General features: G+C 36.5%; 1 protein-coding gene across 3 annotated transcripts in view; it reads left to right on the forward strand.

Moving 5' to 3' along the window:
- The first annotated feature begins 754 nt into the window (after positions 1-754).
- LOC134530401 (protein arginine N-methyltransferase 5) overlaps positions 755-19,584 on the forward strand; it is a 53,672-nt gene continuing 34,842 nt past the window's right edge. Inside the window, exons 1-4 of one of the 3 annotated variants that reach the window (XM_063365192.1) lie at positions 755-835; positions 2,423-2,523; positions 15,907-16,025; positions 18,973-19,187. In XM_063365192.1, the coding sequence (XP_063221262.1) occupies positions 2,435-2,523; positions 15,907-16,025; positions 18,973-19,187 (423 nt within the window). In that variant the 5' untranslated portion in view covers positions 755-835; positions 2,423-2,434. Of the gene's footprint in view, positions 924-2,422; positions 2,524-15,906; positions 16,026-18,972; positions 19,188-19,584 lie in introns of all 3 variants that reach the window. The other 2 variants (XM_063365193.1, XM_063365194.1) reach the window with 2 other exon arrangements.

Here is a 19,584-nt window from a genome sequence, read left to right on the forward strand (position 1 = left end):
TACTTCTGGTAAATATAGTCATTCATACCAAATATATTTTATTCGTTGCGTTAACACCCCATGCGTCCCTGGTCCTTTTTACGGTGTAGGACCAAAACCCAGCTGCTTAATTTTTAAACTCCCCGCAAGAGACATTACGCAGGGTAGTCCACTTTACGGCATGGGCCGACTCCCGCTAACAGTGAACTTTCATTAATGTCTAGTGCGTAGACACCGACGACAACCACGAGTGAACTTTGTATCTAATTTAACTGCGGACTGCGATTCCCACAAGTGAATCCGGACACCGCCCAATTAAAAATGTTCGGGATTGGCCGCTCCCAATCAACCTCCCTTTAATCTTAATATTAGCTCTATTTGACAAAATTTAAATATAGTTAACCTAAATTAACTAACCATTTTAAAGTATTTCAGAACCATAGCAGATCCTCCATTTTCAACAAATCGTAGTTCCAAAGAATAACAAAGTTTTAAATCTATATCGGAAATGTGATTCCGTCAGCTAAATTGTTGGTGGAAAAATTCTGACCGTTAATGACATGATTCCAATTGTAAATTCCTCTAGTGAGTGTTCATCAATTGGGTTTAGCAAATATTTGTCTGTATTAAGTCATTCTGCGAGCGGAATTACTTCGATGGCATCCTGAAAAAGCCCCTCAGACCTATCTTTTGATCATGCTCAGCTATTTTTCTAGACGTTGTGTGTAACGACTCCCTATGTTCGTACCTCCATGCTATTTTGTGTCAGGTGTGATAACATATTTGATTTATCTTTGTCTTATTTGGTGGGCCGCACAAACTTTGATGTTAGAAAGGAAAACATGAAAAGCCGCTCGTACGTATTAATGTGGATGTGTTGCTCGTGAGGCTATTATCCTGTGATATGAAATATTTGTGATTTGTAAAATTATAACGCTAATTAGGTATGTGTTTCTTTTATTAAGGTAATATGTTTTTGGGGATGGTGTTTAGGCGGTTTTAGGTTAGCGAACGAACCCGCCAGTTTGCACGTGACATTTTAATGTTTAACTTATTTTCTTACGTTTATTAAATTTTTGCAGTGTTAAATAATTTTTGTAAAGTAAATCTTTGATATCGTAATTTAGTTCACAATTTTTTTTCTTCCAATTTTGGAAGGTATATGTATGTTTTTACAAGGATTTAATTTTAGATTTATATTTGGTGTGTTATGACAGGTATCTAGATAAACTATTCCATGCCCGTACACAATAAATGACTTAAATTAGGCTATAAACTTAACTTAATCCTTTGTTTGAATGTACTGATATGTTTGTCATCGTCTTCATCTGCATTGCTTGCCATGCTACAGTGAAGGCCGAGCCATATTCGCGGTCAGGTTTGTTAGATGTGTCTGAGATGATTTCAGATGTGGATATGGCATTTGATAACTTCACATGACCTATGATGTCAGGTGCTGATGTAGGTACAGTTATATGGAGCAGATCTATCTCACCAGAACTAGAGAACTAAAATTCCGAAATCAGACAACACTGTCAGTATATGATTTCATAAACAATATTTATCAATGAGTAACATTATGAGTATAAACAAACTCTCAAATTATGCTAAATTAATAATTTCTAAATGATCTATTGATTGCAGGTTTTTATCATTTTGACTTTGGCACTTTTTTGAATTTGATTTCCATTTAGTTGCTTTGAAACAGAAAAAATACCTGAAAATGTTAATAAAATAATGTGTATATGACTTAAATGAGTTTGGCCCAAATGTATTACACTTACATTAAAATTAAAAAAAATACAAATTACATTAAACTTACATTAATCTTTATTTTGTATAAAGCTAACAAAAGAACCCATTGCAATGTTTTGTGCTAAACTCTCTCTAGTAAGTATCAAGTATCAGATGCATCAGATAATTGAATGTGGTATGCTACTACAGAAAACGTTATTTAGCATGGTTGGACAACATGATCAGACTGAAGCAACGCAAAGTAGTGTGTAGAAAAATTCAACATTTCGTATAGACTTGTCTACACTCACTGTGATGTAATGTAAAGATAATTTTTTTCTTTTAGTTGTCTTAAGGTTACGTAGTAATGGTAAAGATGGAAATTTTCTTAAAATTATATGTTTTTTCAATGTTTTATTTTTTTATTTATGGTAGTAAATATTGTTTTTTCGGTTCTCAATATTTAGGCTTAATGCAAAAAAATTACGTATTTTATTGTCTGAATGAGGTTTCTTTTTTTTTATGCTTTCTCCTTGTAATAGCAGCATAAGTAAAACCACCAGCATTGCCTTAAGTACCCTCACACGAGCCGACCTGTCATATGATTATGATTAGTTAATTCCATTTGAACATATTTTAGAATTAATTAAATTATTTTGCCCATTTAGTTTGAAAATAATTATTTCACTTAATTTTGTTTGGATTACAGATAAACAACTTCATGATGTCATCACGTAAGTTGTCATGTGGAATGGACTTGTGTAGTGTTGCTGACATGAGGAAGTCTTTGCAGTATGCATCGGACACTGGGTGAGTGAGTGCGAGTTTCTCACTATGTTATTCCAGGTTATGTTTTTTGGCTTGTTTATTTTTTCTGTCTAGTTAAAATCTGTTAAATTCTTGTTGGAAGACCCGTAACCAAAATAGTACCAATCAGTTTTTAAATAAGTTAGATGTTAGTAGAGTTCTTTAACCTGTTTTGTCAGTGAAATTGTGGTATTTATTCATCTCCATCTAGTATACGATAATATTGTCTTTTAGTTAGGCTACAGAATAAGACCATTTGGCCGGGTAACTTAATTCCTAGTAGGAAGGTGATGTAAACATTTGGACATGTTTACATGTTTATAATTATTGTTGTATCCTAGCTCTGTATTTTGTGATCTAAGTAAGAGTAACTATACATTTTTATGTAATGTATGTAAATGCTAAATTGTACATGGTGCGACGGCCCAGAGATATTCCATAGTTCATCAGTTGACATTGATATTTGGGATGTTATTCTTCTTTGTTGAACATTTATTTGAGATGTATTGTTCCGTTTATTACTGACTTCACATCATGTAGATACTGTTAGCTATGGTCTTCGAGTATTGAATTCTCACCAGGTAAGAAAAGAGGTTGTTTAATTATTCTTCCTAGCTGAGATGCTCGCTGGTCGGCATTTTCAGGAGGAACGGGGGACTTAAGTTTTGAACTGCGGAGCGAATGGACGTTCTCTGTGTGTGTGACAGTTCCTGGGTTCGGGAATTGCGCGCAGAGGACAAGAAGATACGTGGCTACCGCGTAATTAGTTATTTTTGAAGTCTGATTCTTTGTCATGCAGACTATAGGGAGTCGCATTTCGCATTTAAGTTTACTACCGCGTCGGGCGAATATCCGTCCTTGCAAGACTTCCGATCATCTTCATGCTGCAGTTCCTGTCTGCGCTGGTGAGACCTGCCCAAACTAAATATTTTTCAGCACACCCGGAATGGCGTCAACAGTAGCTGTCATCATCAGTATTGCTACTGGATCGTAGTTTAGACTTTTATTTCACAGCAAGACTGCTCGTATATCCTGGAAAGCTGAGGATGAGATCAGTGGTCCAAGAAGAACGGAGTTTCAACTGCCCTCCCCTGAACTAAGCCGGACTATTTTCTTACGAATAACTTATTTATTAGCTAGATGCTCATGAAATTCAATTTAACCCTGAACATTACTGGCATTAGATATAGGTATCAATGGGTCGTCGCGGGCTAGGAAAATTTGTATAAAGTTTAGAGTTATCAAAGTTATCATTTTTTTTGTCTTATCTCCTTATAATATTACTTAATAAACTATGATGAATTTAAATGTTGTAAATTTATGAACCCGTATGATACTATTTCACGTTGACCTGATACTAGATCACACACATCCATTAACATCACAAAATAAATTAAAATATTTAATTACAGATGACCCATCAATGTGGAGCGGAAAGCAGTAAATTCTTATTCCAATACATTAAACACAATAATGTGGGTCTGAAATCTAGCCTAAATTTGATAGATGGCGCACAACTACGGGGCCTCGATTGTCCTAAGCCATTTTCAGGATAGGTGGTAGCCATTTTGTTTAATAACGTCCTCCTTCTCCCATTTACCTTGTCCCTACATCGAGGAAGGAGCTATGTCAGGTGACGAAGGTACGTACTTTCTACGCCACAGAAGCAAAGCCGCAAACGACACAGAGGAATGTGAGCATAATTCAACAGAAAATCGTGATAGTTCATACAGCGAGGTTTTATCACCCGTTAGGTGTTACTTGGCTGATAATCAAAGTTATAAAGTAACTGGGCAAGCAAGCGCCATCGATTCCCCAGAACAAATTCCATTTTCCAAAGAGAAAGAAAACCCGGTTAGTGCAGTAGAAAACACATCACAGACGGGAACGAATTTAACCACGATGGATGATTTCATGCGTGCTTTTAACACACTTTCTAATCAGCTAAACGCGTCACTAACATTGCAGACAAACAGTATTTCAGAGGAATTAACACGTCAAAGAGCTGAAGCGGCGGAACAAAGCTCAAAAATAACCGAAAACCTAAATAAAATGCAAACGGAGGTATTAGCGAGAGTAGACTATAAGATCTCTGAATTTACGCAACACGTCACTGCACAAATACATAATGTACGCGAAGAAGCACAAAATTTTCGCGATTCAGTCACCGCTAAATTTACTTCTGTCGAAGTTCAGATGCAATGCATGCAGCAATCCATAGAGAATACTGAAACCGTGTGCCAAGATACATCTAGGCGGGTAACAGAGGAAACAATTACACAAACCACGACTGGCATGGAAATACATTTCTCGCAAATGCTACAGCAACACGAGACCGACACTACACAGGAACTTAAAACTATAAATAATAAAATCAAAAGTTTGGAGAGTTGCGTACACAGGATGTCTCTGCACGATACTAACGCATGTTTATTGGAATCGTCGTCAACACAACCACCTGATCATCACGTTCCGGCTTCGCCGTTGCGTACAGACAACCAGTCGGCAAGCACGGCAAACGTCACACAAACCACGGCAAACGGGCAAGGGATACTAGTTTTAGATGCAGCCACGACTATTAATCATCCTGCGCGTCATTGGGCCGAAGAGATGCCCACATTTTCTGCAAAAACAAACGAAAACCCTCGCAAATTTTTAAAGTCATTAGATCAATATGCTAACCGCTTTAACCTTACAGAATCAGAGAAAATGCGTTGTTTGAGTTCGTGTTTGAAAAGTACTGCGTACTACTGGTGGGAGGTTCACCAAGGCAGCACAGAATCGTACGATAAGTTTTGCCAACTATTCCTACGACAATACTGGAGTATGAAAATACAAGGAAACCTACGCGCGCAGCTGCATAGCGAAAAATTCGATCCAAAGTGTGGCCGGTCATTAGAGGCGTATCTTAGTGACATGTTTGAGCGAACGCGTTACTTGGACATTGTTATGAATGACGAAGAATTTATAGCTTTGATTTTGGGACAGTTGCCAATGCGTTATCAGCTGCATCTTTCCGGCAGAAACTTTGAAAATATATCTGATTTTCGTGAGCAACTTCTAGCCTACGATCGTTTGGACAGGCAAAGCCGTGCCAACACGAATGTTCGAGAGGAAGGAGAGCGACAGCCGCCAAACAAGCAGCCGCCATTGTACCAACCGTGGGTACGACGAAATGACAACACGAACAATACGAATATACATCGTACACCACAGGCAAACACATTAATTTGGCGTCAAAACAAAACAAATCTCAGACAATAGCAGTGGTACCACGACAACGGAACCAATGATAACTATCGTAGTAATTGGCGACGTAAAGGTGCTGATAAACAACCGTATCCGAATGCTTGGCAAAACAGGTATAACAGTAATAGGGATCAGACTACACCACGTCGGGAAGAAGATGTTAGGGGACCCGATAGGACTCCGTCATCTTCGCCTCAACGGCCTCCCAGGTCGCCGCGACAAGGAGAATGCAGACGCGCGCCAAGGAATTTTAAGCAAGACTACATTCGGTCTAAGTTGCAAACACCGCAGTATTATGATGATCATGGCGAGTCACATTATGGTAAGAATTCTCAAAGTCCGCGGAACCGACTGCCACCTGAAACAAATCCCTCTGGTCAGTTGCAAGTTACCCAACTGCAAAGCACCGCAGCTTACAACGTTGCCAGTTCAACATCATTGCCTTCATTCCGCAAAAATCATCCATCGTCATCGTTACAGCAACCCGGGTACTTCCAGAGACAAGAACCTGTCAACCCAACTTTTTTCTATTCGAATAGTCAAGGTATTGAACCAATACGCAGCAACGTCGCACAGCAGAACACTAATTTTGTTGCGACGAATCCTGAGACATCTTTAAACCAGTAAGCATCGGTGATGGTAGTCCCCGATCGCCTATCGCTACTGTTGACAAAGGGGTAATCCAGTCGAAAATTTAAAAACAAATGGTGATTAACCCCCCATGAAATTTTGTCACACGAACGTTCGGAGGCCTTACCCACACTTTTATTACCTATAATTGACAAGAATAAGGAAGACACTGAAGAGGACGCAAATAAGCAAGAAGAAACGCGAGAGCAGTTGGAGGAGTTCGTCAGAGCGCGCCTTCACCTCGCCGCGGAACGTCGTAGAAGGGGACAGAAGAGAACACGCAATGACAAACTTAATATTGGAGATCTCGTTCTGAAAAAGTCAAATCCTATTAGTAATTTATGGCAACAAGTTACCAAGAAACTGTTTCTCCTGTATGAAGGACCATTTAGAGTGAGCGACATAATCAACGAGAACTGTTACACCGTGAAGGCTTTGGACAGCGAGGAAGTGTTTGGAAATTACAATCTGACACAGCTGAGACGCTACAAACAGTATGAATTGCAGTAACTTATAACATCGTTGAATGTTTGTTTCAAGGTGGTAGTTATGTTTTAAGTGAAGAAAGGGGTGAAGCAGAATTGTTTATTTGATCATTAATTATATTTGCATTTTGAATGGATAAATGTATGTTGCATCTCTGAAGTGATTAAACATTGGAAGCGGCTATTTTGTTTGTGTTCACTGGATAATAGAAACCAGTGAGGACATCTTGGTGCACCGCGCTGTCGACGTTATTATTTTTGTCCACTGCGCAATGTAGGCCAGTGCGGACATCTCGTGCAGTGATTGCATTACGTCGATTTTAGTTGCCCACACCTAAATGGGGTAGTGTGACGTGATTAGCTTCAATGTTAAGTGTTGCGCGATGCCACATTTTTTTTTCATGAAGAATTTTATGGAAGATTCGAAATTTTGTTTTTTTCTGCCAACTGCCTAATTCACAGCGGACAAGATATCTACCATGAAACTGATATTGCTGCAAGTCTAATTTAACTAAAGAGCTGGCCAACAAACGAAGAACAACTGCTAGCTGTCAATGGAATGAGTACCTCGAGATTATTTCCCACTAGCACTCCTCGTATATTGCTTGTCCATGAGTTAATCGCTATTCTCTCATTTATACTTGTTAGAGTTGTCCTTATATACACTCGTTCTAACATATACTCCAAAACAATGAAAGCGAAAATATTGATTTCTATTTGTTTACTTCTATTGTTGAAAGAGATTATCCTAATCTGTATGATGTCCTTCTCCATGCTCCTGTTTGTTCTATCGCGTTCTTTTTCTCTTCTTCTTACCTTATTCATGTTTTCATTACACAACACGACATATTACCTACAAATCAAGAACTTGAATGCTGTTGCATTTATTGGTATTTAAGTGTGATTTTCATTTTTCGCACGCCTTGTCATACAAAAATAGGAAATTGTTATTGTTAAAATAATTACTAACTGATTTTCTTTATCTAATATGCAGTCATAAGGGATACTTAAAATAATAAAATAAAATGCGGTTTCAATTTGTTTAGAAACAACCTATATATATAGTAGGACTGTAAATATAAGAGAGCATAGTTCTTAATGAATTTGTTGTTTTATTCATATTACATGAATTAGTGATGCAAACTTTAGTGTAGACGCAATGTTATGAAATTTTAAAACTTGGATGACAAGAGAAACGGTTAATGATAAGGAATTGTCAAATTAACCTACACCGACACCCATTGAAATAGGTGAACATTAACATTAATTAATACAGCCTCATTAGGGAGTGAAGTGCGCGAAAACGATCGTTGGTATACGATATGCTACTTCGATGGTAATTCGCTAGCGAGTGATTAAGGTCACAGTGCTTCGATCTACACTCACATAAGTACAAACTTCATCTGTTAAGACTTATCGACTTTTAGTAAATTATGTGATTTTGTCAGCGAACAAGTACGTCCGAACAGACTATAACAGTATTAAATAACAAATCACTTTTATTCTTGGTACAGTTGTATACAAAAGTATTATGTATGATTCATGTTGTCAATTGGTGTTGAAAAAAAATTTGCATCTTTGTTTATCATCTCCATAAACATAAGTCATGTTATGTTATAAGGGTAGTAATATGTGATAATGTCAATTGTAATTTTATGTGTTGTACTGCAACATGTTTGTTTTGACAGTTTAATTATTTATTATTATTTACGATTTATTTTATTTTGTTTGCTCTATGTACAATATTATTTATTTTCAGAAACGGCAATATTTTGTTATGTATGTCTATGGAAAAGTGATTCTTTGGATTTTTACCAGACTATTTGAACTAGGTATTGTTGATACCCCTCTAAGGACTAATGGACTTGGAAACTGTAAACGGTAAAATTGACGCCGTAATTTTATTATGTAAATTATGATTTTAATATTTATTTATTTAAAATGTAAGTGAAATTTTGTTATCTGCGCAATTGTTGCGTTCGGAGTTCACGTTTTCGGTAAGAAATTAAGTAACCGATTTGTTTTTTTGGTCAATCACGGGCCACCATTTAAAAGTTGAGTCTTACTGGTTTATTTGAGAAGCTAGTAAGAAAGAGAGTTCTTAATGGCCAGCTGAATGAGCGGCAACTTCGTGACGTCGGCGATTTTAAATCCTGAAAATTAGCTATTTAGCATCAGGCATCCCGGATAGTGGATGATAATTATGAACCATTAGGGAGTTCAGAATATTGAAATAGGATTTATCTAAAAAGATAAATAATATAGGAGTGAATTACGTGAGTAATAAAAGTGCCCAGATTTTTGTGTCCTCATCTTATGCACAGATCACGCAACTCCCGTTTTTACGTCACATCGTCGCCGAAACTTAATATAAACATTGATTTTCTGAATGAAATTGACTTTATATATAATTTAAATAATATTTGGAGATAAATTTTACGATTTTACACACTAATTAACAGACTCAGTGGTCCTATAGATGAGAGGCTCTGAGCTCTGCCGATGACATTTTGAACCTAACTAGCCGAGGTAAATTTATTTTAAGTTCCCTAAAAACATTAATTAAAAACTGTGTAGTGTCAACGAACCCGAGTAAAGACTTTTGTAAATATTTAAATGTGCGCAACATAACTCCTGGTAATTGAACTTTTTATTGAATTCCTATGATGTCAATGTTAAGTTAGGTTGTTGTTTGATTATGAATAGCAATTAAATTAAATATATTAATAAGATTAAAATTTTGAAATCGTTTTACATTGGGAATAAAATAATTATATATTCTATATCCAAAGTGTTGTGTCATGTCATTTGTAATTTCATCTACCCCAGTGTGTATTTATGTATGTTTATAACCAATTAAGTGACACCTAACTGTGACCTACCTGATGTCAGAATTGCCAGAAGAGAGCCACACAAGAAAAAATATTAATTCTCCTACACAGTTTTAAATTCAGCCCAACGTTTTGTGTGTGGAGCCTAAGCAGTAAGGTTTCCCCACATATTTAATTTGGCACTCCAAGTGGGGCCTACTTAGTACCAAGCCTACTAAAGTTCCTCCACATATTAATTTGGCTACCCCCAGTGGGGCCTATACATATATCAACATAGTAAGTGTGTGCGTGAGGGCAAAGGGCTCGCACAGTGTAATACCACAAACATTACAATCAAGCACGATTGCTTAGAAAACATTCAAAAATGAAAGAGAATGACATCAAACAAATTGCATAATATTGTCTATGTTTGTCAATTAACAATTTTAAGAGTAATCAAATGTTTCTTTCTTTCAAGAAGGTATGAGTTAAGAAAATTTACAATAATGTTATGTCATAAATATTAAAATTTTCTTGAAGCGGCTCTGTAAACATTTGGACATGTTTACATGTTTATAATTATTGTTGTATCTTAGCTTTGTATTTTGTGATCTAAGTAAGAGTAACTATACATTTTTATGTAATGTATGTAAATGCTAAATTGTACATGGTGCGACGACCCAGAGATATTCCATAGTTCATCAGTTGACATTGATATTTGGGATGTTATTCTTCTTTGTTGAACATTTATTTGAGATGTATTGTTCCGTTTATTACTGACTTCGCATCATGTAGATACTGTTAGCTATGGTCTTCGAGTATTAAATTCTCGCCAGGTAAGAAAAGAGGTTGTTTAATTATTCTTCCTAGCTGAGATGCTCGCTGGTCGGCATTTTCAGGAGGAACGGGGGACTTAAGTTTTGAACTGCGGAGCGAATGGACGTTCTCTGTGTGTGTGACAGTTCCTGGGTTCGGGAATTGCGCGCAGAGGACAAGAAGATACATGGCTACCGCGTAATTAGTTATTTTTGCAAATCTTAAGTGAAGGAAGTCTGATTCTTCGTCATGCAGACTATAGGGAGTCGCATTTCGCAATTAATTTTACTACCGCGTCGGGCGATTATCCGTCCTTGCAAGACTTCCGATCATCTTCATGCTGCAGTTCCTGTCTGCGCTGGTGAGACCTGCCCAATCTAAAGATTTTTCAGCACACCCGGAATGGAGTCAACAGTAGCTGTCATCATCAGTATTGCTACTGGATCGTAGTTTAGACTTTCTTTCACAGCAAGACTGCTCCTATATCCTGGAAAGCTGAGGACGAGATCAGTGGTCCAAGAAGAACGGAGTTTCAACTGCCCTCCCCTGAACTAAGCCGGACTATTTTCTTACGAATAACTTATTTATTAGCTAGATGCTCATGAAATTCAATTTAACCCTGAACATTACTGGCATTAGATATAGGTATCAATGGGTCGTCGCGGGCTAGGAAAATTTGTATAAACTTTAGAGTTATTAAAGTTATCATTTTTTTGTCTTATCTCCTTATAATATTACTTAATAAACTATGATGAATTTAAATGTTGTAAATTTATGAACCCGTATGATACTATTTCACGTTGACCTGATACTAGATCACACACATCCATTAACATCACAAAATAAATTAAAATATTTAATTACAGATGACCCATCAATGTGGAGCGGAAAGTAGTAAATTCTAATTCCAATACATTAAACACAATAATGTGGGTCTGAAATCTAGCCTAAATTTGATAGTGATAACCAGGCAGCACAACTAACCATTGAGAGTACATAAATCTGATTGGCCAACAATTATTGATTTAGCTGAAAATGCTACACTAGCCCTTGTATTTCGTCAAACATATATTTATTTTGTTCCGTGGATCCCACACAAGTCAAACACTGGTATATAAAAATCTCAATGGTAACACAATATACATACACATATACATTATTATTTATATGAATTGTAAATAAAAGTTAAGGAAAAAACACATTGACCTTCATAAAATACAATCCAGTGTTCTGATTTGTACACCAATCGCTCACCACGTCTTCAGATTGAGCTATTTCTTTAAGCGCAATTTAAATTTAACTGCCCCAGTCTTGAATAGCGTGAAATCGCCGCAAGCAAAGAAAAAGTCGGGCATGGCACCACTTGGTAAACAGATGTACTGTGGCATACAGTTAGCCATATGAGGGGGGAAGAGATGCGCGTGCAGGTCTGACTACGCTATTGCCTCTTGTTCATAAATCAGTCATGGCAAGTTCAGTTGCGGCTATGGAGTGTAAAGGACCAAATGTTTTTACGCTCGTGCGTATGCCGCCGGGCCGTACCGTTGTCGCCCGGCCACAGACCAGGCCGAGAACTTCTTCAGCCTAGCAAGTTCCAGTGAACTTACACGCACAAACACAAAGAAAATTATGACCATTCGTTTGCCGGTAACTGCATGTGTACGAGAACCTGCAGTTGGAATCATAGTGAAATAATAGCTTCCAAGTGACAATCATGTTCAAGTATTAAGGCAAAACTAGAAGTATTACGGCATGCAGACTTTCATGAAGGCCACTCTTATGTTGGTAGCACTTTAGTTTTGAGTGAGTCAACTGCGCACAGTTGTACGAAATAAGGACTCTATCAAACGTTTCTATAAGTTTGATGCTGTTGGTTGTACTAGCGGAAATATATTTTACATTAGATACCATAACAGAAATGAACAGATGTTTCACTTGGAAAAGGTTGTTAAATAAGTGGTGCAATGAAAACAAATCACGGGCCTGACAGGATTGATGTGAACCAAGCGATGATACACGAATAAGCACTTTAATTTTTGAAAAATTAAAATGGAAATATTGGGACAGTAATATCGGTTTCACTGCCAGCAAAGGATGGTTTGGAAAGGTACACGACATGAGTTGAAGGTCATGCCCGGGCAGGCAAGTCAACCAGCCGACTGACGATAACTGTCTCCTGATAGGTGGTGTCGTATTTGTCGTACAAAGGATTCAATGGTAGGCTTATAAAGATAAATGGTGTGACATATTTACTGTTGAGTATTTCTATGTATTTATATTACGTAAAGAATATGCCACATATTTTGGAACTCATTAAGTAAATTAGCCTTGCTGTTTATGGAGACCAATTCTTCAGTATACACTATTTCGGATAACATGAACATTTTATAGTAATGCATTAGATGTGTTAAGTGAGGGATTGGTGTACATTTGACTTTCAGCTTTAAATACATAATTTATCTATGCCTTTCTTTAAGTACCAATACCTCTTGTCTAATCATAGTCAATGCTAAATATGGAAAAATATTAAAAAGTGTTTTCTAACAGACAAAATTAAGTTGAAAAACTATTTCCATAGTAGAACAACAAAGAAAACTAATTTTCTTTGCATAGTTTACACAAATTCTTGAAAAAAAAGTGTATTTATAATTTTTACATGGTTTGTATGTCTCCCTATCTTAATAACACCTTAGTTTGTTTTTAATTGAATATGAGCCCTTAAAAGTCCTTAGATTTACTAAGAATCCTTAAAAACTACTTAGTTAAGACTGATGGTGTGCAAGTAATGGATAAATGTGGATGTTTTAATGTTATTTTGTTTCCGACTTGCCAGAAAACAATGCTTTGCGCATGTGCAGTATAATCGGCAAATTTTGAGCCACATGATTAGATTTTTTAAATAAAAATGTTTTTAATTAGTTTTTTGAATTCAGAATGAGAAGGTGTGTTTAACTGTATTATTTTGAACTTATAAAGTAAGTATAATTGTTGATAAAATTAAATGTTATGGCTAAAAATTTGACACTATTTTTTGGTTAGATATGTGTTCAGAAATAAATTGTGGACAATACAAGCTTTTCTGTAAGAATTTAACCAACCAATGACTTTTTTTTTGGTCATTAACTATTTAACATGGCTATTTTCTTAAGGAACATTATAATATTACAAATAATTTTCAAACTCTTGACAGTTGTAAAGGCTTAAATAAATAGGTTGTAAAAAACTCCTTAAATTTTGATTGCATAAGAGTGTATGACACTTCTCTTAAGTATAATATGAGTAAATACCGTTCTTTTACTGTAGATGTCACCAGTTAGGTTGTACTTTCCTCTTCACTTCCATATAAATTGTGGGTGCATCTACGAAATAGCCTAAAATATCATTAATCTTTAATTTTTTGAAACTTTAATGTAGGTTTTTTTTTGTAAAGCAGTTATTCAGCTTTAAGGCAATTGCAATGAAAGGTTTTATCCAGTTCGCTTGAGACCAGGCTATGCCAGATTAGAGATTTTGCTAGATTATTGAACATCAATATAGTTTCAATTTGAATATCACATAAAAATTAATATAAAGAAAAATGGTATTTAAAACAAGTTGTAATTCGCTGTAGTGTAGAAAGAAAAATACAGATGAGCATTGGTCTCCTTTAAAAATCATTGCGGAAATGAAGGCTTGGAAATGGGAAACACTGTATTGATATGAAAACTGTCAGTAACAATAAACTCTGACCGAAAAAAATTAATAAATAAACCCGTAGGCAGCTCAGTAGTTCAACTTGGCGGCAATCACCAGAATCAATCTGAATGCGAGTGACTAAATTGGTGCCGGATTACCGGATTTGTGCTGAACTATAGGAAGCTGGATAAGAAAAGATCTTTGACTATATTATCCCATACACATTGTAATTATAAGCCCACCGGACAAAAATTGTCGCCCCTGGAGAAATAATTACAAGCATCATTTTAATACTGTGTAACTCCACCTCTGGACTTAATAACCACCAGAATAAGATTAGAAAGAGTCCTCAAGGTTTTGCAGGTGTGTCGCATCCAGGTCAAACCACTCACCAAGGATTTGATCGCGCAATGCCACCAAATTGCAGGGATGCTGATGTCAGCATTTTACCCACTGTTCCATGTCCCACAGATTTTCAAAGTGGGTTGAAGTCAGGTATTTTGCAGGACAATCAAGATGTAATAGGGTGGGGGAGTGTTAATAAATCCAGTCACACGTGTGTCCAGCCCTATGAAATTTGCTGTTATCTTGAAAAATCGGGGTATACTCATCATGCAGAGGTTGACTGAAAGGCAACACCTGATCATCCAGAATGTTTAAATAAACATGCTGGTTGGAGTTAGTGGTCACCACAGTGAGCTTTCCCATTCCATGATACGAAAAACACCCTCGAAAATCATCACAGACCCACCTCCGGCTTGAACCTGACCTTGCACACATCCAGGATGAAATGCTTCATTTGACCTTCGGTACACTCTTAAGATATGCGTCATTGGAATAAAGACCTCATTACGTTCCGCCAGTCATCTACTGTCCATGTTCGATGATGTCTAGCCCATTGAAGATATGTGTCTGTGTGAGCAATGGCCTCTTGCGAGGTGTCCGACTCCAAATGTTCATTGCAGTTCCTGTTGCAATTTTCTCTCGCTCAAAGGTAGGACTGGACCTTGATTTACTGACTGCAGCAATTCCTGTCTGGTTTGGAAGCGATTTTGATTCATAAGCCGTGAAACGCGTTTCTGGTCCCTCAGTCATGGTATTTTTCTGAACACTATTCTGACGATTTTCATGGCCACATGTTGTACACTACTTCTTGTAGACATGTTGAACAGTCCCCTGCAAAACACCAACAAATCCAGCAACTTTATTCACCGTATGGCCATTGGCACGGCCAAACACGATTCCCCTTTTTTTTTTTTCCACTAGTCACATCCTTACATCTATCCATATTGACATACACTGTCCGCTTGAAACATCAATGTCTCATTGACCACTACTGCCTTATGCTCACGTGGAGGCAGTGCGCGTGTGGTTGAGTACAGGACTCATTCGCTGTGCCATTTTACTGGCTTAACGATCCATCTGTGCGTATACACAAGGATGACTATATTTTTTTGTCCGGTGTCTGACATAACAAGACACTAGGTATATATGTCAGTGAATGTTTGTTTTGCGAGTTTCTGCAGTGTAAAATGTTTTCTATAATTTTATTTTAAAGTCTTAGGGCCAAATTTCTTTTTTGTTATTTACTTTACACATAACACATTGTGTTGAGTGTTTTTCTACAATACTTCTAGCTCAATATTACCTTCTCTTAGAACACTAAAGATTGCTTATCATAAAAATGTTACTTTCAGTAATAATGCAAAAATTGTTCACAGGTTTGACTTTGTCTGTTTGCCGATTGTACATCCAAGATTCAAAAGAGAGTTTATAAAGGGAAAGGCAAAGAATCGTGATGGAGCATTCACCAGATCAGAGTTGGTTCTGGTTAGCACAGGTAAATAACTAAGGTTTTTGTTTTGAATCCATCTTCATAATGGAGTTATGGATCTCAGAGCTATATTCTGTGTTAGTCGTATAAATTTGGTTTCTGTATTTTTCAGTTTGTTTTTAAATTTGAAGAGTTTTATAAATGTTAGTTTATCCCCACAATTCTAATTTTGTTGTAAAAATTTAATATTTGGTGTAGGTAGGAATTAGAGCTAACAGCTATTATAACTTTCCCAATTTAGTTTTATGATGATGTCCACATGTCTTATTTTTATATTACTTCTTAAATGCCCTTGTAAGTGTTCACACTAAAATGTTGGTTATTTGCTACAATTTTTAAATTTTTTGTCAGTTTAAATTTTCATGTTGATTGCATAATGGAAATAATTTAACTTTAATTATGTACTAAAGTAATTGTATAAAATCAAACACATTTATACTTTCTGGTCAGTTGTGCGTAATGACTCGAACAGGTAAGAACAAAAAATACATCGGTGCAGGACTCGTAAACTCGCTGATAAACAACCTACCATTCTAAGATCCCCCCCCCAAAAATTATATATTTTCCTGCGAATTATGTTTACTTAATGTTTCATTAAGAAATGAAAATTGATAGATAACAAGAAAAAAAATTTTCTATTTATTTTGCTATGTTCCAGAAGTGGAACATTGGCAGGAAGTGGTTATACAAAAAATCGTCAATTGGTTTTTAAAATATATGTATTACTATATAAACCCATTACAATGTATATCCATAACAATATAAAATAGCTATTTCCCAAAATTTGAAAAATATAAAAAATCAACTTGGAAACTTTTTTTTTATGGAAATACGGGGTAACACCCAAGATCAATGCTGCTTTTGAGTTTGATGTGTCAACAGTGCAACAACATCTCTTACACGTGAAGCCATATCAATAATGTCTATTATTACACTTTCAGTCCATGGAAATATGGAAAATACTCAATATGGATCCTCTTCTTGCAGTCATTGCATTGGTATTTCATATTGGAGATACAATGAGCACATCTTCCGTGTGATGCCGAAATCAAGTAATGCCCATCTGATTTTCGTTGAGAAGGAGGTATACGAGGCTTTGGCCCAACTCTAGGCCCCTCCTTTCGAGGAGAAATTCGCAGGAGGGCCATTGTAATCTGAACAACAAATTTTTTTGATTAGGTAAATGTTAAGTAAAAAAAAAATAGAAAAACAAATAGAAAAAACTAAACGTACCTGTCGCCGAAAGAAAGATGGTCCAGATGTAAACACGATTGTTTGGAGTGAAGCTCTTTGTGAACAATCCAGGCAGCAACAACAGACATGTTGAGCGCGTTGGGGGACAAGTTCCACCACCACTTTTTTTGAACGCAATTTTGGCCGGTAAGATCCCAACAATATATCCATAACATCAACTCCACCCATGTCATAGTTATATTGCCTCAGGAGATGAGGTTGATCAATTTCAACTCTTGTTCTTTTGTTCATGAACTCAAAAAACAGGTCAATAGGCTCAAGGGATATCAATTTAGGAAATTTATCACAGAGTTTCGCTTGATTTTCAGAAGGAAGTACATAACTGAAGCTTTTAGTTTTTTGTCAGTTTGGTTTTTCCGGGATATGTTTACCTTTCACTCCAGGTTTTGGATTAGCTTTTCTTTTACAATTTCTTTTAGGAGCAGGCAACTCTTTACTAGTTGAAGGAAATGATTCTTGCTGCGTTTCATTGGACACAGATGCACATGATTTTATAAATAAAATTACCTGTCCACAAACGTCAGTCGGCTTCACTTCTCCCAAATTGTTGTCATCAATGTCTTCATTATCCGTCAATCGTTCATTTTCTTCTGGAGATAACTGACACAAGTCGTATTCTTCATCGGAATTGTCAGTGATGTCAGAATCATTCAAAGAATTCAAGTAGTCAAGTGCGTCATTCACTGTAGGAATTACCGTTTCACTCGCCATAAAAGCCCTCACACGCACAGAGGTAACCTAAAAATACTGCAATGACAGCAAATAATTCTATAACACAACTCTTAGACAGTTGAAAGAAAACTAAGTAAGAGCAGACTGAGTTCCACTGCAGGTAGTAACTCGCATGAAAGTTATGTGATGACGTGTACTGTTTGTGGCTGCGAGGCGCAAGTAGAAGCATGCGTAGTAGGCGTGCGGTGACGCATATAAGTAAAGTGGTCCGCAATAACCAGAACCCGCCAATGTTCCACTTCTGGAACATCTAAACGTCTGGAACACCAGTGAGATAAGTAAAAGTTATAATTGAATACTCATACGTGGAATCATTTCTTTTACAATTCCTAAGGCACTCTAAGCTTTCTAAATAGATAATTTATTTTTATTATAGCAAAATAAAAATAAAAACAATAAAGAGTGTGCACCGCATCTGATTTTGCCATTTTGAGAAATTGCTTACCTTTATGAAATGCATCATATGTCACCAAATAAAATCTGTAAATTGAAAATGGACTTTGTTTAACTAGGAAAAAATTATTTCATGAAATATTTTAATTTTGTTGTAGAAAAAAAATTCTCAAAATCATGTTCCATAAGTGGAACAATGGCAGGTAAAAGGTTAATAATATATATGTATTTTAATTATTATTTTTTGACTAGGGGTTGAGCAAAACTAGCAAAACCATTGCAGATAGCTGGCCCAATCCATAATACTCAAATATATATAAGTACAGTGCGTCTATAATTTTGTTTCCTGAATAATATAATTAAAACTCTTGAGCTAGGTAGTGCTATGGCGAAACATGAGCATAAACACATATTAGAATTTTGGTCCATTGATCTGTTTTTTGGTTTTCCATGGCGAATACCTCCACCAAAAGTTCCTGCAGTGTTTGTTTTATGCATCCGTATGAAATGACCTTTCTGTCTAAAAAGACTTATTAAGCCCAATAAAAATATTACCATATTTTTTCATTTTCAGATTGGGTGATGACTGTGGGCAAACTGTCGCCGTACATCGACGTGGATTGTGGACACGAGGTGACCCGGAAGTTGTCCGTGGAGGCCCTGAACCAGGAGCTGCAGTACGCCCACCACTTGGGCATGCCCGCGGTCATGCTGACGCTGCGTGGCGGTCAGCAGGTCAACCTGGCAAGGATACTGCACAACAAGATACAGGCGGGCTGCATATATCAGGTAGGTTGCTAGCATCTTGGTAATCTGTCGTTAGACTCTGTTCAGTCCCTGATTTGTCTGAGCAGTCTTTTTTTTTTTTGTACCCCAGGATAATTCTTTGGGAATGAAAACTATTATTGTATGGTTTTAAAAAAGAACTGTAATTTTCTACTCATTCTATATGGTGTAAGCTAGAAACTACACTTTAATTTATTTTGTTAAATATTATATGTATTATATATATATATATATTTATTAATTTGCTGTCTCCCTGGGGTGGGGGTAGTTTTTATTACCATCGTCGGTCGACTGTGGCCAGTGATCTGTAGGGACCCCAGAAAATGGTAAATAAAACTGGCTCATTTCGGTGTAAAAAAATGACAAAAGCGGTGCAAAAAATCGGTGTAAAAATAAGCAA

Source organism: Bacillus rossius, chromosome 3, assembly GCF_032445375.1.
Source record: "Bacillus rossius redtenbacheri isolate Brsri chromosome 3, Brsri_v3, whole genome shotgun sequence".
NCBI lineage: Eukaryota > Metazoa > Arthropoda > Insecta > Phasmatodea > Bacillidae > Bacillus > Bacillus rossius.